General features: G+C 41.1%; 1 protein-coding gene across 1 annotated transcript in view; it reads left to right on the forward strand.

The window, feature by feature from the left end:
- TTC1 (tetratricopeptide repeat domain 1) overlaps positions 1 to 16,778 on the forward strand; it is a 721,040-nt gene extending 704,262 nt beyond the window's left edge. Inside the window, exon 8 of the mRNA XM_044082285.1 lies at positions 14,159 to 16,778. Coding sequence (XP_043938220.1) covers positions 14,159 to 14,295 — 137 coding nt within the window. The 3' untranslated portion in view covers positions 14,296 to 16,778. The remainder of the gene's footprint in view (positions 1 to 14,158) is intronic.
- Positions 16,779 to 17,812: the final 1,034 nt, after the last annotated feature.

The following is a 17,812-nucleotide window of genomic DNA, read 5'->3' on the forward strand; positions in this document are numbered from 1 at the left end:
AGTTGACTAAAGCCTCAGTTCTGTCCACATGTTCTCGCCTCATGTTAAAAAAAAAAAAAAAAAACTGTACAGATTACCCAGAAGAAATCTTCATTCCATATGAATGAATGCAAGTCCTTAGTGTATGGTATGATATAGTATAAACACATTAATTGTTTTTCTCAGAAGTTGTTAGCTTACGGAGTTTCTCCAGGTAACCCTGGCATTCAGAAAGTATTTGCCATCCTGGAGGTTTATCAAGAGTTAGGACCATGCATCTACAATAGTCAGTGTTTGTGTCATTGTCCAAGATTTATGCATTTCTGGGGTAGGCCATCTTTAACTTTTACCTAAAATGTTTTCTAGATTTTCATAACACTTTCTAATAAATATATTTGTAAACTACCTCATGAATGTATTTCCCAAGTGGTCATGGCACATTTGTGTGTATATATATATATATATATATATATATATATATATATATATATATATATATATATATTGATTAATATGTAAGAAAGCAGCATTCAGATATTTTTTGTGTTATTGTGTTATCGATATCCATTTGTTCTTTCTTGAATTGCAACTGAGAGTTGTATTTTACTGCACAATGTTTAAAATTATTGGCAATCTTGTGTTCAGTATATTTATAATGTGCATTGATTTACAGATTGCTAAGAGGAGAAACTGACTTACAATGCATATCCTTAAAATTGTAAAATGGTTCATATCACAAATTCAACTCACTGTAATTTTCAACAGAACAAGGAAGTTTCACTTGACAATTTAAATGTATATCCTTAGTATCAGGGTTTAAATGTAAATGTATCATTTTTGTTATGTTCATAATTTCTGTTATTTCAAATGAACATTTTAAGAAGAAATTTCCTAATCAAATAAAACAGTCATATTTCCAGTAGTTCAAAAGTAGGCAAGCAGTGGGAAATTTCAGTCCAGGAATGGAAATTAGTTAAGGTGTGTTCTGACGTGCAAATTATTTAAGTAGAGTCTGGCTGAAGAAAATTAGTAATCTTAAATAGTTTAGAAGGATATGAAAATCAGGGGTAAAGAAAAAATGTGAAAAGTTGTTTCTCAAACATTTTCTCCTTCAGCTTCTCTGAAGGTTTTGATATTGCCTCCTATAATTACCTTCATCTTAATTCTTCAGTACACAATTTTGCTGTTTTCCTGAAATTATTTTCATGTCTGTACAGTGGTGTTGTGTTACAAAGCTGCGGGAATCACTGATTTCATTAGTCTCTCTGGAACACACCCTTCTGTTATACAACAACCCCTCATTAATATTCAAAAACATGCACGCTGATTGGTCAGCTTGCACGTTGTAAATCAGAGTTCTAGTACTTGAAAAAGGTCCGGTCACCTGGACTTTTTCCATTACTATAACTCTTTTTTTACAGCAACAGAGAACGCAAGATATCCGTTGCTTCACACTGTCTCGCTATGTTAAACGGGTTTAACGTAGCGAGACAGCTTTAAAAAAAGCAATGGAGATTCTGCATTGCATTTTTAAAGCTGTCTCGCTATGTTAAACCCATTTAACATAGCAAAACAGTTTGTAAAAAGCAACGGAGATCTTGATTTCTCCATTGCTTTTGCCCACAGCGCTGATGTACTGCGTAGGCATACGCATGCGCAGTACATCAGAACTGCCGCAGAATACCAGACAGTTGCGGAAGGGCAGCAAGGAGGCATTATACAATGCCATTATTTAAGAAAAGTAATTATTTTTTTCTTAAATAATGTCATTGTATAATAGCAATAACCCACTTCTGGGTGTGGGTAATACTGGATTTACCCACGGTTGGCTTTGTTTGGCCACTTGGGCTTCGCCCTCGTGACCAAACCACTCCATCCGTGGGTAAACCCAGCATTACCCACACCCAGGCGTGGGTTATTGCTATAATAGTCACTGCCTGAGGTTGCAATCTTACCTGCTGAGAAATGTTCAGGTGATGAAGAATTTTGCCAAAGACCAATATCTGCCTTTGATAGAGAATTTCCATATGTCTGTCTGAATTTTGTAGTAATGACTCTATAAATTGTATACCTACTTTTATGGTGAGTAGTGACCCATTTGAAGTTTCATCATCTTTGCTCCAGTGAGAGAAGTTCTTGGGTGCCAGGTATCCACTTACAAGTGAATTGCAATTATTTTTTTCAGTATGTAAAAAAAAAATGCTGCTGTGAAGGGCTGCTCCGTTAGAAAGCTATCTGCTTCCATTTCTTCAAAAGTGCCTATACTGTAACTATTTTACTAGCCATTTGATCATAAGTTCACATATTCATCAAGTATTGATACTTAGATAGTGACTACAAAAGTCAGATCTCTTTGGTACTGCATTACTTCAGGCTCCACGTTGTGTAACAACTGTCCTTCCACTTGGCACCCTTGCATTTCACTGCTTATGATTCAGTACAGTCATGGACCCATAGAAGAAAGTCCTGTAAAGTAAATAGTTTATCTTGATCTACAAGGGGATCGTTTAATCTTCCTACCATTCCCATTTGTTTAGACAGTCTTTAGTGTCTGAGTTCCTATAACTTGGGAAGTATATTTTCAGAAAGCCATGTAACTGTGTGCCATGATTTACACAATTTGTCTGTGGGCAGACTGGTGGATTCAGGGTCAGCGGCTAGGAACATTTTTCTATTGTTGAGTGGCATCAAGATGTGTAATGACTTAGGTCACATGCACAACTGAGTGCAGAGGCTTTTGAGGAAAAGATACCAAAATTGGAGTGCATGTATGTATAAACCCAATCAGTCTCAGAGGGAAGGGTCCCTTCAGAGATTAATGAATGCATAGAGAATGTAATTGTCTTTTACCTTTACATGTGAAAGAAGTCAGATAACTATAATTATAATGAAGAAGGATCAGTGCGAAAATTTTCCAGAACATGTGCACTGAATGTTGACATAACCAACAGCTGATCAGCTCACATGTTAGCGCTGAACAATTATTGGCGATGGATGCAGGAGTTAAATAAGTAACTGAGATTGTAAGATAACAGTAAAAGTTGAGCATCTAGGAAATAGTTAGGCTTAATATAACCAAAGATGCTAAAAGAACAGTTGCTGCTTTGAGAGTTGTAGCTGGGTAGGGTCCACGTCACCACTCTTAAAGACTAACAGAGTAGTGCCCCAGGGCAGCTATGACATGCTATAGACAGTCACAGCACTGTGTACTTATGGGTATCTACTTGTCCAGCATTGAAATTTGTTGCATTGTACAGATTATTTCAAGCTGCTTTAAGGCAAACTGGTAGTAAGTGGCCAACAAGGAATGGAATGTGTACTGATTAAATGAATTGATGTGATTTCAACAAGTTATCTTCATGTTGATGACTGGTTAACCAGAAAAATGGCCTGCTGCAATTCCCCATGGGATTCTCCAAGTTTTAATAAGTGAAATTGTGTGACTTGGGAGTTTGTAAGCAGAGTGTTTAGTGGGTGGTTTACCCTTTGTTGTACACTTAGTTGTTAATACGAGAAATCTTTGGAAGTGGAGTTGGGTGAGCTGTGTTGTGAGGCAGTTAAAGCATTAGAATGCAGTTAACAGGTTGCCAGTCTGATGCAGAATTATTGGTGGATACCTACAAATCTTGAGGAAAACTGTTATTGGGCAGTTACTTGCTTATATCTTGCAACTTATGTTGTAGGCATTCAGCCACCATGAAGTAAAGCATTGGCCAGTGCAATGTAGCAAGTCTGGTCCATAACTATCACAAACTTATCACTATTTACATGAGCATTTACTCACAGCAGGAAATGACTAAAAGGAGTAGCTTATAGTCCTAAGAAAACCTCTTTTGGCATCCTTTAATCCTCAGACCTGCCACGTGTAATATCAGCAGTTCAATGTGCAGAACCAGCTCAAAGATGCCCCCCTTTTAGAGGGTTACATAAATTTTACAGTATTCCATTATAATAGGCAGTATCTAGTGGGTTTTAATGAGGCACGATTGAATCATCAAGTTAACCAGCAGTGTTGTTAGAAAGTTTCCAGGTTGATAAAAAAATGCAATTTTTTTTTTCTTTCCAACTAGAACTACTGAACAAAATGTACGTTGGTTATTTGAAGACGTACATATGACCTAATTGCTTGTTACTGAATACATCCATCACTTTGTTATATATACAAGTTGTCCTCACTTCAAAGTATGAAAAATTAAAACTTGACCAGAATCCTCAATTTTGCATGTACTTGATGTGTAAAATATAGGGGGTTATGATCAGGTCTCCGATTTAACCATAGCATTATGTGTTCAAGATGTGGATGCCAAGACATTTACCTCAAGATTGAAGCTTGAGAGGTTTATCTTGGCATCCATGTTGAGAACACTAAATAACTGGTTAGGATCAAACAGTGGGTTTAAAAAGTGTACACACCCTTGTTAAAATGCCAGGTTTTTTGTGATATAAAAATGTGACTGCAATAAATCATTTCAAAACTTTTCCCAGCTTTAATGTGACCTATAACCTGTACAATTCAATTGAAAAACAAATCTGTTAGGGGAAAAATATAAAAAAAAAATAAAAAACGTACAATAAGCTAGTTGCATAAGTGTGCACACCCTTAAACTAATACTTTGTTGAAGCACCTTTTGATTTAATTACAACATTCAGTCTTCTTGGGTAGGAGTCTATCAGCATGGCATATCTTGACTTGGCAATATTTGTCCACTCTTCCTTGCAAAAGCCCTCCAAATCTGTCAGATTGCAAGGGCATCTCTTGTGCACAGCCCTCTTCAGCTCACCCCACAGATTTTCTATTGGATTTAGGTCTGGGCAGTGGCTGGGCCATTCCAAAACTTTTATTTTTCTTCTGGTGAAGCCATTCTTTTGTTGATTTGGATGTATGCTTGGGATCATTGCCATGTTGAAAGGTGAAATTCCTCTTCATCTTTCTAGCAGATGCCTGAAGGTTTTGGGCCAAAAGTGACTGGTATTTGGAACTGTTCATAATTCCCTCCACCTTGACTAAAGCCCCAGTTCCAGTTGAAGAAAAGCAACCCCAAAGCATAACTGCCATCACCATGGAGATGGTGTTCTTTTGGTGATGCGAAGTGTTGTTTTTGCGCCAAACGTACCTTTTGGAATTGTGGCCAAAAAGTTCAATCTTGGTCTCATCAGACCATAACACATTTTTCCACATGCTTTTGGAAGACTGTGTATTGTTTTGCAAATTTTAGCCAGGCCTGGATTTTTTTTGTGTAAGAAAAGACTTCTGTCTTGCAACCCTACCCCATAGTAAATTGAATTTCAGATCCGAAGTCTTCTATAAAGCTAAGTACCCCATTGGGGAAACTTTTTTTCTTGCTCCAGACCGATGTCAGAAAAAGTTAACAATTGTATTTCTTGTGGGAAGCACATAAGGATTTTCACTCTTACTGTATTTCTTGCCTAGGCCCTGACCACGACGTTGCTAGTTGTCGGTTTTGTGCTAGATTTAACCAAAGCACTATTAAGCGTCTGTACGATTTTGCTTTTCATTATTTTGGCCGAAGGTTTAACTACATAATGCCGTCGGAACAGTCGACGACCGGAGTTCATAAAAAGCGCAAGGAAAAAGAAAAGGACAGGCATCAGAGGTCCAAAACCGACGATGAAGCCTCTTCTAGGCCAGTCGCCGGTTCTCAGTGAGGCGCTTTCGCAGCCCCTGACACCCGCTACCTCAGAGCCACAGGCCGCCTCTGACTCCCACGTGGAGACAGCTAGGCCTCTAGATACTCAAGGTATTGGCCCTTCGGAAACGAATCCCTCAGATGGGTCCGGAGCCACTGAGCAGGCATCGGCTTCTGAGGGTGTTTTCAGACCTACACAGCTTTATATCAAGCCAACTTCAGCATCAAAGACAAAGACTAAAATAGTTTTAAAGACAAGGAAACAAGTACAGCACTGTCCAGGACAGACTTCCATGCCTAAGAAACAGATGCTCAAAATGGCCGAAGACCTAATTACTTTGATCAGGGGTTCCCATCCCCCTCCTGATAAGAGGCCTAGGCAAGATACTGAATATGATTCCTCTGATGAGGTTTCCATTTCCTCCGACTCCTCTTCAGAACAGGGATACTCTATTCCACCCTATGAGGATTCTGATGCTGAAGAATCTGTTCCTTCAGCTTCTCCTCCTGAGGATTACTCTTTTGGGGAAACCTTGCATACCATGAGGGAGCATTTCCACTGGGAGAGCCAAGATTATTCTGATTCTAAGAAAAGGCTAAGATACTTTCTTTTACTACCTCAGCACAGACCTCGTGCTATTCCTCCTGTTCTAGACATTGTAGATGTATTTTCGGGAGTCCGGCCTGTCTCCCGACTCTTTACCTCCTGCACCTGTTCAGCCAGACAGATACTACAGGGTTCCAGATTCTCATAAATTTCTATATAAAAACCCTGCAGCTGACCCAGAAACTATTTCACAGGGTCCCAAAGGGGACAAGGCTGCTACTGCAAAAAACCCTGTCCCCTCAGATAGAGATTCTAGGGCACTGGACAGATGGGGGAAAAAAGTTTACACTTCTGCTACCTTGGCTGTAAGGGCTTTAAATTGTCAGTTTCATATGCTTAAATATCAGCAATATTTAATGTCTCTGTTAAAACAGAAAATGTTAACAAATTCTGAATGTGCTGAGAACAAGGAATTGCAGGATTTATTGCATGCAGCTGAACAAGTGGGTAAACATACTTTGCAATGTGGTTATGATTCACTGAAGGCCTCTTGCAGGGCCGCTGTAACAGGCTCTGTCGTTAGAAGGCATGCTTGGTTAAAGGAACAGACTCTGCCTGATCATGTTAAAGCAAAATTATTGGATGCTCCATTACAGCATGATACTTTGTTTGGTATTAAGGCAGAAGAGGTGTTAAAGAAAATTGAGGATAAAGCTAAATCTATGCAGACAGTGAAGGATTTCTTACAGGTGCAGCCACCCAGATTTAGCAGGCACTGGCTTTCTAAAAATTGGTCCCTTCCTGTGTCAGACAAGCCACAAAGAGGCAGATACAGACGCCCTAGAGGCAGACAACAGCCCGAGGGCTCATACAGGCCCAAACAGTGAGGTGCTTCTACCTCCAAAAACGGAGAAGACAAAACACAACCATATAGGAAACAGTCCCAATGACTTCCCTCTGCCAATGCCAAGCATTTTTCTTTTGGCAGCACCCTTGGGGGGGGGGGGGGGGGGGGCTAGCACTTTTTTCACAAAATAGGCACATGATTACCCAGGACAAGTGGGTCTTAAATATAGTCTCTCAGGGCTACAGGTTCCACTTTCACACTCTTCCAAAGGCAAAAGGTATGCCAGACCTGCCACACAATCAGTGGGCAGAGGCACAAAACCAAGTTTCATCCCTCATGGACATGAGGGCTATTCAGCCAGTGCCACGACAAGAGCAGGGACAAGGATTTTACTCAAGACTTTTCTTAGTACCAAGAAAGGACAAAGCATGGAGACCGATTCTGGACCTGTCTATTCTAAATACTTTTCTGGATGTTCCGAAGTTCAAAATGTTGACTGCAGCAGCTTCTGCCCATGCTGCGCAAAAAGGCTTGGCTTGTAACTTTGGACCTCAAAGAGGCATACCTGCATGTCCCAATCAGACAGTCTTGCAGAAGATAACTCAGATTCATAGCTGGCTCAATGCGCTACCAATTCTCTGCACTATACTTTGGCTTATCTACTGTGCCCAGGGTCTTCACAAAATGCCTGGCACCAGTAATTGCATTTTGCAGACAAAGAGGAATTCAAATATATCCCTACTTGGACGACTGCCTTATTCAAGCAGAGGCCAAAGACATTCTACTAAAGCATCTGGCATTTGTAAAAAGATTACTAATTTGCCTAGGGTACACAGTAAACAAAAATAAATCAAAACTAGTACCCTCTCAAGAGATAATATTCCTGGGTGCAAGCTTAAATACAACTGCCCAGATAGCTTATCTCATGCCAGACAAAGGCAACTGACTTCTTACTTCGAAAACATGGCAACAAAGACCCAGTTATCTGCAAGAAAAATTCTGCAGGCTCTGGGCTACATGGCCTCCTGCATTCTGCTAATTCCATATGCAAGACTGCATATGAGGAAACTACAATGGTACCTAAAAAGTGTTTGGACTCAACATTGCCACAGCCTGGAATCATTAATTTCACTCATTCCCTGCCTGCAACAGGAGTTTCGATGGTGGGCACAGGCCTGTCACCACAACAAGGGACAGCCATTCACTTTACCCACAGCCAGGCAAACGCTAACAACAGATGCATCAGATTATGCCTGGGGGGCCCACATGGCAGGAAAATGTATTCAGGGCACATGGTCCCCAAGCCAAAGGCATCTACACATCAATCAAAAAGAGATGCTAGCTGTACAAAATGCCCTAACAGCCTTCAAGGACCTACTTCATCCAGGACAGCTGCTGATAAAGACGGACAACACCACAGTCATGTGATACATAAACAAGCAGGGGGGCACACATTCCTACCCCCTCTGCAAACAAGCCATGATTTTGTGGAACATAGCATTGACTTGCCAAGTACACCTGCAAGCACAATTCCTGCCAGGAAAAACAAATGCTTTGGCAGACGAACTAAGCAGAAACCTCATGGACTCTCACGAGTGGAAACTAGATCCACAAATCTTCAGCATGATAACAAGAAAATGGGGATGTCCAGACATAGATCTTTTTGTCTGCCCTCACAACTGCCAACTTCAGAGATTCTGCACAAGGACTTATCACAAACAAGCATGGAAAGTGGATGCTCTGTCATTCAGCTGGAACAACCTTACAGTATATGCCTTTCCTCCACTGCCTCTCCTCCCCAAGGTACTCCAAAAGGTCAGACAAGAGAAGCCACAAATGATTCTGATTGCCCTGGATTGGCCACGCCAACACTGGTAGCCAATCCTAAGGAGCTTGTCCCAAGGCCCAGCCTGGACATTGCCTCACATTCCTCATTTACTAACTCAACAAAACAATCAGATCCTGCACAGCCAACTCAGAGCTCTAAATCTAGCTGCATGGCGGATACTGTAACCATTCAAAATACACCTCTCTCTAAAGCAGTTATGGATGTCATTTTGGAGGCCAGGAGGCCCAGCACCAGAAAATCTTATGCAGAAAAATGGAAGAGATTCTGTGCTTGGAATCAAGCACAAAGAATTGACACGCTTGTTCCAAATATTCCTCAGATTTTACAATATCTAACTGAGATGCTGGACAAAGGCCTATCCTTCTCATCAATTAAGATCCATGCCTCTGCCATTTCAGCTCAAATACAGACCCGCCTATTTTTTCATATCCATTGCTTATGCAGTTCCTCAGAGGGGCCAAAAACATAAGACCTCCAAGGAGAGCACCAATACCTGCATGGGACGTCAATTTTGTCTTGGAAAAACTCACACTGCCTCCTTTTGAGCCAGCCAATACAGCTGAGATAAAATTCTTATCATGGAAAACAGCTCTGCTCCTAGCAATAACTTCAGCAAGAAGAGTCTCAGTTACAGGCACTAAAGGCTGTGGAACCTTTTATTATCTTCCATCCAGACAGGGTTTCTCTGAGGACAAACCCAACATTTATGCCTAAGGTAGTGTCCAGTGTGGCTCTTAAGCAAACCATTCATTTGCCTACTTTTTACCCAAACCCGCAGAATAAAGGGGAGAGACGTCTGCATTCTTTGGGCATACACAGACAGCTATGCTTCTACTTGGACAAAACTAAAGCTTTCAGAAAGACTTAAATTTTAGTGGCATATGCTGCAGGATCACAAGGAAAGGCTATCTCAAAGCAGACTATTTCAAAATGGATAGGACACTACATTCGTTTCTGCTATTCACAACATGGTAAATCAATGCCTAAGGGCATTAGACCACATTCTACCAGGGCAGCAGCCACCTCAGCAGCCTTCCTCAGAGGAGTACCAACCAAGGATATTTTGGAGGCTGCAACTTGGACTTCAGTGCACACTTTTACTAAGCACTACCACTTGCCTCTTTACTCTAAATCCAGAGCAGGCTTTGCCACTGCAGTCTTGCAGGGCCTTATAGCCACTCCTAATTCTATTTAGACCCGGCCGCCCAACCTCAGCTTTGGGATTCAACCCAAGTGTAATGACTGCAACAGTGAAACACGATGAACATAGTACAGATGTGTACCTACCATAAATGTAGATGTTCGAGTGTATTCACTGTTGCAGTCCAGTTTACCCACCCACCATCCCCCTTTCTTTGCTGGGACTTATCTGTACTTCTCTATCCTATACAACCTATGTGGTGTATTTGCTTGTAGATGAAGGTATTGTTTGTTTTAGTGCATGCTTTTATTAGCAATTTTTGTTTTTAGCCTAGCCTTTTGGGGGCACCTGACATCTGGGGCAAGAAAAACTGAAGAAAATGGCATCGGCTGCATCTTTTGTACCCCTGGCGCACTGACGTCAGGGAAGAGGCGACAGCAACCGACGCCAGACCAGGACTTTGGAATAAGGGCCGACTGCAGGTAGCCTGCCAGCAGGATAACCCAAGTGTAATAACTGCAACAGTGAATACATTCAAACATCTACATTTATGGTAGGTACACAACTGTACTTTATGGTTGGGTCTTGTGCTACAGATGTGCTTTACAAGTTTGTCTTTTTTACGATTTTGAAGCATAATCATGGTGCTCTACGCACATGGTAGAAAAAACTGTTTTTATGTAATCTGAAGTGGATCTTTTAAGCATCTAAAGTTCTGTCAGTAAACTTAGGGAACTGGAAACTGAGAAGTGTCTGAATTAACTTATAAGAGTGCACTAGGAGATGTGAACAAATAAGGGTTTGGATAGAATAGCTGAGGCAGTGTTGAAGATCTGAAAACTGTTTTAGAGCAAAGCGACCTAGGCATTGTTGTGGTTAATGACCTTTTCTTAAGCATTATGTAGTAAAGATAAAAGGAAAATGACTGGTCTGTTAAAATGCATATTTCATAGACGCCCCTTCTAACATGATTTCTGTTTACTGACGGACTACAGTACTCGTATGATGCCAAATGGGGCATTGTACTCAATGATTGGCCTAATGAGGGAAGAGTAGGGGGAGATAATGACCTCTTTCTTCCTGGATGCAAAACCCTTAGCAGTGAGATATGCCACATAGAAGGACTTTCTGACTACAGTGGCAATGGTGGTGGTCAAAAGAGAGGTTGCTGTCAACCTGTGTTCCCACATGTCTTATAACGCTTTCTGTGTTCAATGGACTAGCATCGATGTGGTAATTAATGGTAACTGAGTTCTTCCCAAAGTGGATGATGACACATTTTTTGGCATTGAGCTTAAGGCCATGGTTCTGACACCAGTCGTTGGTCTCAGTGAGGCAGTTCTGTAGGATGTCGACATCACTTGGGGAGTTAATAATGGCTCTCAACTTGCAATGTTCTGCGAACTTTGTCAGTCAGAGTCCCTTCTTGTTCGCCTGGACTTCAGAGAAGTAGATACCAAACAGGAGAGGACCCAGGACCAAACAAACCCTGTGGGACTCCACTTGTGACTGGTCGGCAGTCTGACTTGGAGTCTGCTACTTTCACACTGTGGGTTCTATCTATGAGCCAGTTTGCAACCCACCTAGTGATATAGGGGTTGATGGGTAGCTTAGTGAGTTTTTCTCTGATTCCTATGTGGGGAATGGTATCAAAGGCTTTGGCCAGATCAATGTAGGCTGTATGAACCACCTTGCCTTCATCCACAGCTCTGGTGACTGACTCAAAGAAGTTGACCAAGTTGAGCAGGCGTGATCTACCCTTCACAAAACCAAACTGTGTGGGATCCAGAGTTTGAAGATTCCCTATATCCGTGTTTATTAGGTCCGTGATGATGCATTCCATAGCTTTGCACATCAAACTCGTCAGGCTAATGGGGTGGTAGTTCCCAGGGTCTGTAGTTGCTCCTCCTTTGTGGAGAGGGATGACCGTAGCAGTGCGACATTTGGTAAGGACAAAGTCTGAGGTGAGGCTGTGATTGAACAGGGCACACAGGTGAGGTGCCAGTTCACTCTGTAGTTCATGTAAAACACAGCCAGGGATATTGTTAAGTCCTACAGAAGCTGTATTCTTGGCCTTGGACAGTGCTGTTTTGACCTTTGCAGCAATAATACTGGGTGCCTGGCAATCTACTGGTATTGTGACTGGTCCCTTGGGGGTGGGGGAGAGGGGTAAAGTTGGCACTGAATCGGTCAGCCAGTATATTAGCAATATTTGTTGGCTCGGTATAGGAGGTACCATTGTGCAGTAGCTCAGAGCAAATCTGTGTATTGCCATGGAGATTCTTTACATAACTATAGAAGGTCTTGTTGTTTTCTTTACTATCTGCTGCTATTCTCTTTTCATAGCTAGCTTTAGAGGATTTGATGAGGGATCTCAACTTTTATGTTGAAGCTGATAAGGGAGTTTATCCTGTCTTGGGACTTCACCTTATTCTGCATCAGTTTTCTCCTCCTGTTGTAGAGTTTGTTTATGGCAGGGGACCACCAGATTGGCTTTCTTTTTTTTGGAGGAGGGCGTCTTGGTTCTGTTGGGTATGGCGAGATCCATGCATTTGTGTACATATTCGTACAGTGCATTGGTGTATGATTCAGCGGTCATGCAACTGATCTCCATTTGCATGGGTGCCGCAAATTTAGCCACCTCTGTTTTTAGTAGCCCACAGGTAGCTTTGGAGAAGTTTTTCATGGTGGTTACCCTTGCGGGAGGTGGGGTGGGAGGGATGTGGATTTCCAAGGTGATTAGTTTTTGGTCAGATCTAACCAGGGAGGAGTTGACTATTGGTGTAGAGTAACGGTCACCCGTGTTAGTAATGGCCAGGTCAAGGATGTTGCTACCTCTAGTGGGGATAAGAACTAGCTGGTCCAGGGCACTGGAATTAATAAATTCCAGGAAACCTCGGGCAAGTGTATTGGTACAGGAGTAGTTTTCCCAGGTAATGGAGGGGTAGTTGAAGTCGCCCAGTATGAGAGTGTTAGGTTGGATCCTAATATTCTCCAGGGTGCTTAGAAACATGGAGTGCGAGTCTTGTGACATGATTGGGGACTTGTAGCAGGCTACGACCTGAATTGCTGTCTTGCCCAATGTTAGCTGCACCTGAAGTATCTTGGATGAGTTATGTTGGACTACTAGTCTGGAGGTGTGCGTATCCTTTATGAATATGGAAACACCACTGCCTTTGGAGCTTCGGTCCAAGCTCTGGGGCCAAAAGGTATGGAATAAGTTATAGCCTGTTAGTGCAGGGGTGCTTTCTGCTGCCTTGAACCAGGTCTCTGTTATGGCAGAAATGTCGATGTTCTCCATTTTAAGGAGTGCTTCGAGCAAGTGCATTTTGAGATTTAGACTTCTAGCATTGAGCAGCATGACCTTCAGATTGCATTTGTTTGTAGTTGTTATGGTGATAATTTGGTCTTTGGAACACTGCCTAAAAAAGGCACTATAGGAATGGCAAGAGTCTTGGCCAGTATCTGGAAGCCCAAGGGTGACAGATGCAGGCCATCTCTGACAAAGCATCGAGGTCTGTCAGTCATGTCATCCCAGGCAGACAGATATTGGATCCCCTTAGAATGATACCAGAAACTTAGCCAGTTGTTGAAATCAGTCATTTTCTGCTTGTACTGTGGTATAATTCTGGGTGGTGATAGGATGCTGCTCAGGGCTAGGGTCATACCCGCCTGGGCTACATATTCCAGGAAGTCCTCCATGTCTCTCTTCATGTAGTCCAGGGAGGTACGTCTCAGGTCATTCCCACCCACATGTACAATGACAGAGTCATATTTGTATCTGTTGTTGAGGGACCTGAGTGCATGCGTTATATGGTGGATCCTGGCACCTGACAGGTAACTGACTGTTACTTTCTTCTTGTTCAACCTAGTGGGTCACCTATTCACTACTGATACCCATTTACTGTTGCATTGTCATGTAATCTGTAATACAGGATTCCTTTCTAATTGTAAAGGGTACTGGGCATGTGCAGTATCACACGAGTGCATCCACATATGTAATGTGTTGCCTCAAGTTTAATTAATAACTGCATCTGTTTGTATCTTTTTTCTTGTTTAGTGGTAGTAGTCTTCAATAGCATGATCTGTCTTCAATTGTATCCGCTTTGAGAAAAGTATTTGGTTAATTGTTTAATTTGTTTTGCAGGAAAACTGAAGGACCTTGGAAATTTGCTTCTTAAGCCATTTGGACTGTCAACAGATAATTTTCACGTCAATCAGGACAGTGCCTCAGGTTCCTACTCTGTCAACTTTGTTCAAAATCCTAACAACAACAATCGATAACCGGCATGGCTGCTCTGCTTGCTTTTCTTTGAGGATCTTCCAGCTGCTGTCTGTAAACAAAATTAGTGTACTGCCAGATAAAAACACTTCCTGCAACTGTTTCACAATTAATCCACCTTGTTGTTCAATTCATGAAAATTAAATTAAATACTGGTGTAGTTGAACAATACCACCACCTCCTACTTCCTGAAGATGTTTCACCTGGCCTACTAATCCACCTGAAAGTGTGATACCAATGTTTAAATTGCATTCTTTCTCTTGGAAATAGCACATTTTCATAAGTACTTTTAAAAGAACATTTGCTATGAAATGTTTATTTGTGTTTTGGAGTAGCAGTAAATAGTAGTTTTTGTTTTTTATGTTGCAGTACCTCCATAGTGGCCCATTATTCCTGCATAAGCCATACAGTTAAATTATTGCATTAAAAATAGGCTGATGGAATGGTAAAAGCATGTGTAAATGAAAGATAGCCTCACTGATGCAACTATTGCCATGAATATGTAGGTAAACATCAAGGGTATGAATTCTTCCTTTTATCCTTAGTGCACTACAGTGTAGCTGATGCATTCTAATGACATTTGAATAACCTCAGAATGCCCTGTGGTGAATTGTAACCATTTGGAAATGTTTAATAGGAAGTTTGTTTATACTTATAGAATCCCCCACACACACTTCACTAAAGCAAATATCAGAATCCTGAAACTAAAAGTACCTAAAGCACATTATTCTGAAAGATTATTAATTTGAACCAGAATCAGTTGTGAAAAATGCAGTCTCTTTATAAGTTCATAAGTTTATACTAGGCTAACTACTACCAGAGTCTTTACAAGCATAGTCATGCAGTCTAACACAGTTTTGTCCCAGACTTCCTTGGGGTAGCTAAGGGTTACGTGTGTGTGTGTGTGTGTGTGTGTGTGTGTGTGTGTGTGTTAGTTGGGGATTAATTTACTTACTGTCAACCTCTGCCCATTAGAGACATGGGGGCCAGACTGAGGGTTAATTTGCAATTTCCCATCCAGTGATGGAGGTTTTGTTTGAAAAGGGTCAGGGATGAACTCTGCTTCATAGATAGGAAGCCTTTTCCATAGTGCAGGAATTCTTTGAGACACATATCTGTCCTTCCACCATGTTCTATTTATGTTGCAGGCAGAATTCAGGTCTTTGGATGTACATTTCTGGTGCTGTTTGTTTTGCAGTTGTGCAAGAGATCTGTCAGAGCTGGATCTGAGGATGTATATGGTAGGCATAGATCACCTCTCAGTAACCTGTAGGAGACTAGAGTGTAGAGATGAGCCTTAAGGCAATCTGTGTAAGACGAGGGTATTCATACCATGGAGTCTCATGGTGAGGAACATTGTATATCCAATGTTCACACTTTCCTTTATTTCCATGTGAAGGGTTGTTTCCTTTACTTATGTTTGTTTTTCTTACTCGTAGGTGTCACCCTCTAAGATCAGTGCAACATTTTGATTAATCTGAAACCAGACATTGCACAAATCTGTGAAGCTGTGTGACTGTCGTTTGAGAACATTTAAATATCAGAGGGTGTGGGAGTTGTCCCCTTGTATAAATTTGGATTTGGGGGGTTGTTGTAGCAGTGACAGTGCCTGCACTTATGTGCCATTGTTTTTAATGTTTTGTTCTTTGGTAGTGTTTGAGTCTTGATATAGTGCTTTTGATATTTTAAGTTGCAGGATTTTGTTTTTATGATTTTGTGATTCATTGAGATGTGCTGAGAAATTTTCTTATTGCTTCTTTGAGAATCAGCTGACTATTTGAAAACCATTTTACAGTCTGTAAGATGCTTACTTAATTCAGATGCCTAGAGTATGATCTGAGGTGCAACAGCTAACATCAGTGATTGTTTCCTCCATTTGTCTTTTTGGTAATTCATTACCTGTGGACTGTGACATTCCAAAGTAGCCAGTAGGAGTCTTGCAGGGAGGAGTGACTAGTGGAGTAATGTGGGCCACTGATTTGGTTGGTTCCTTCACAGAGCCTTTACTCATAGATAATGAATTGTATAAAATGTAACAATGGTGTCAGTTGTCTATTATTACAATGATTTTCTCACATAACCGTCTCTTCAAAAACTTCCTTACTGAAAACTAATGAGATTCTTCATCTTTGTTGGTTTATTTAGTAAAAAAAAATATCCTTGTATTATGCATGCATGTCTGAGTGCGTGTGTGTGCACATCTATTTACGCACATCCACAAACGCATTCCCTTTTTGCTTGGTTTCAAAAAATATGTCGCTTATGATGCAAACATCCAATGCTCAAGTGTTTAAGGAATAGTTGCTCATTTAATCAGTCATGGGTGAAAACTGCGTGAAAGTTTGTAGTGCTTTAAAATATTTGAAGTATGGAAGTATAACAGATTTTTGTTGATACTTAACAGTTTGAGTGTGTTTGTGAGCACGGAGAACATTTTGACTCCAACTTCACCTATCTGGCATAAATAAATCTATGTAAAATCAGACTATGGTGTATTTTTTGCCTGTAATTTTTTCTGAAAAAGCAACCTCTTGTTGATCACTACATGAAATTCTTCCGTGATTGACCCTGGTACGGGATTCTTCTTTTGGCTGAAGACCCACTGTAGTTATAAAATTGGTTTATGGGTTTACCATCACTATGTCGGAAAACAATTACATGAACTTGGAAAGTCGACTCTTCCAAGCTGTTATAACTGCGATTTTTAAATGTTTGAATCCACAAGAGTGAATGCACACTAGCATTTGCTCTTGTGGATTCTCATTTTGAATGGAGATTACATTATAGTGAGGATCGGCAAATTTACCCTTTCCCTCACTGTAGTGCAATCTCAAAATTTGTATATATAAGTAGCAGGGGGTGTGGGGTGCACAGCCCCCCACATGGGGAATGCAGCGGGGCTTGCCCCTCTGCAAAACGTTTGTAGCACATAACTAGAAGTCTTGGTAGTTTCGGTAAAGTCGACATTCCTGAGTTGTCTACTTTCCTTAAATCTCACTTTTAGTTATGTGACCGTTCTGCAATTGGATTTTAAGACATTTCAGGTCGGGTAAATGAACACTTGCACAAGTGAGTTGCAAGATTTTGATAGTAAACCTGTTAACTATGTTGAGCTTACTCTTGGGATGTCTGACATTTTCTGTAGCCATTGGGATTATCCTTCTGTCTTGTTCAGCAGTTGTGTAAAAATCACAGTACTTTGGTGAACTGGATCTGTAGTCCTAGTAACCCCACCCAACCACTAACACTGCTACTACTACCATTGGACTGTTCATGTGGCTTAGGGAACATACTCTTCCTGATACTCAGGTCTTTATGCCATTCAGACTGGATATCCTCCATTGTTTTTCAAAATACTGCCTGTGTTTGTCAAAAGAAAGCTTAGGCCTAAGCTGACCAAATGTCAAACCTACTTCATGCATTTATGATCATCAGATGCTTAATATGGACTGCTACTAAACATAACTGTTTTTCCTGAACCTTCATATACCTCCAGCAACTGTCTTTAGCTTAACAGCA

Source organism: Protopterus annectens, chromosome 9.part0, assembly GCF_019279795.1.
Source record: "Protopterus annectens isolate FY-2018-M chromosome 9.part0, PAN1.0, whole genome shotgun sequence".
In the NCBI taxonomy this organism is placed as follows: domain Eukaryota; kingdom Metazoa; phylum Chordata; order Ceratodontiformes; family Protopteridae; genus Protopterus; species Protopterus annectens.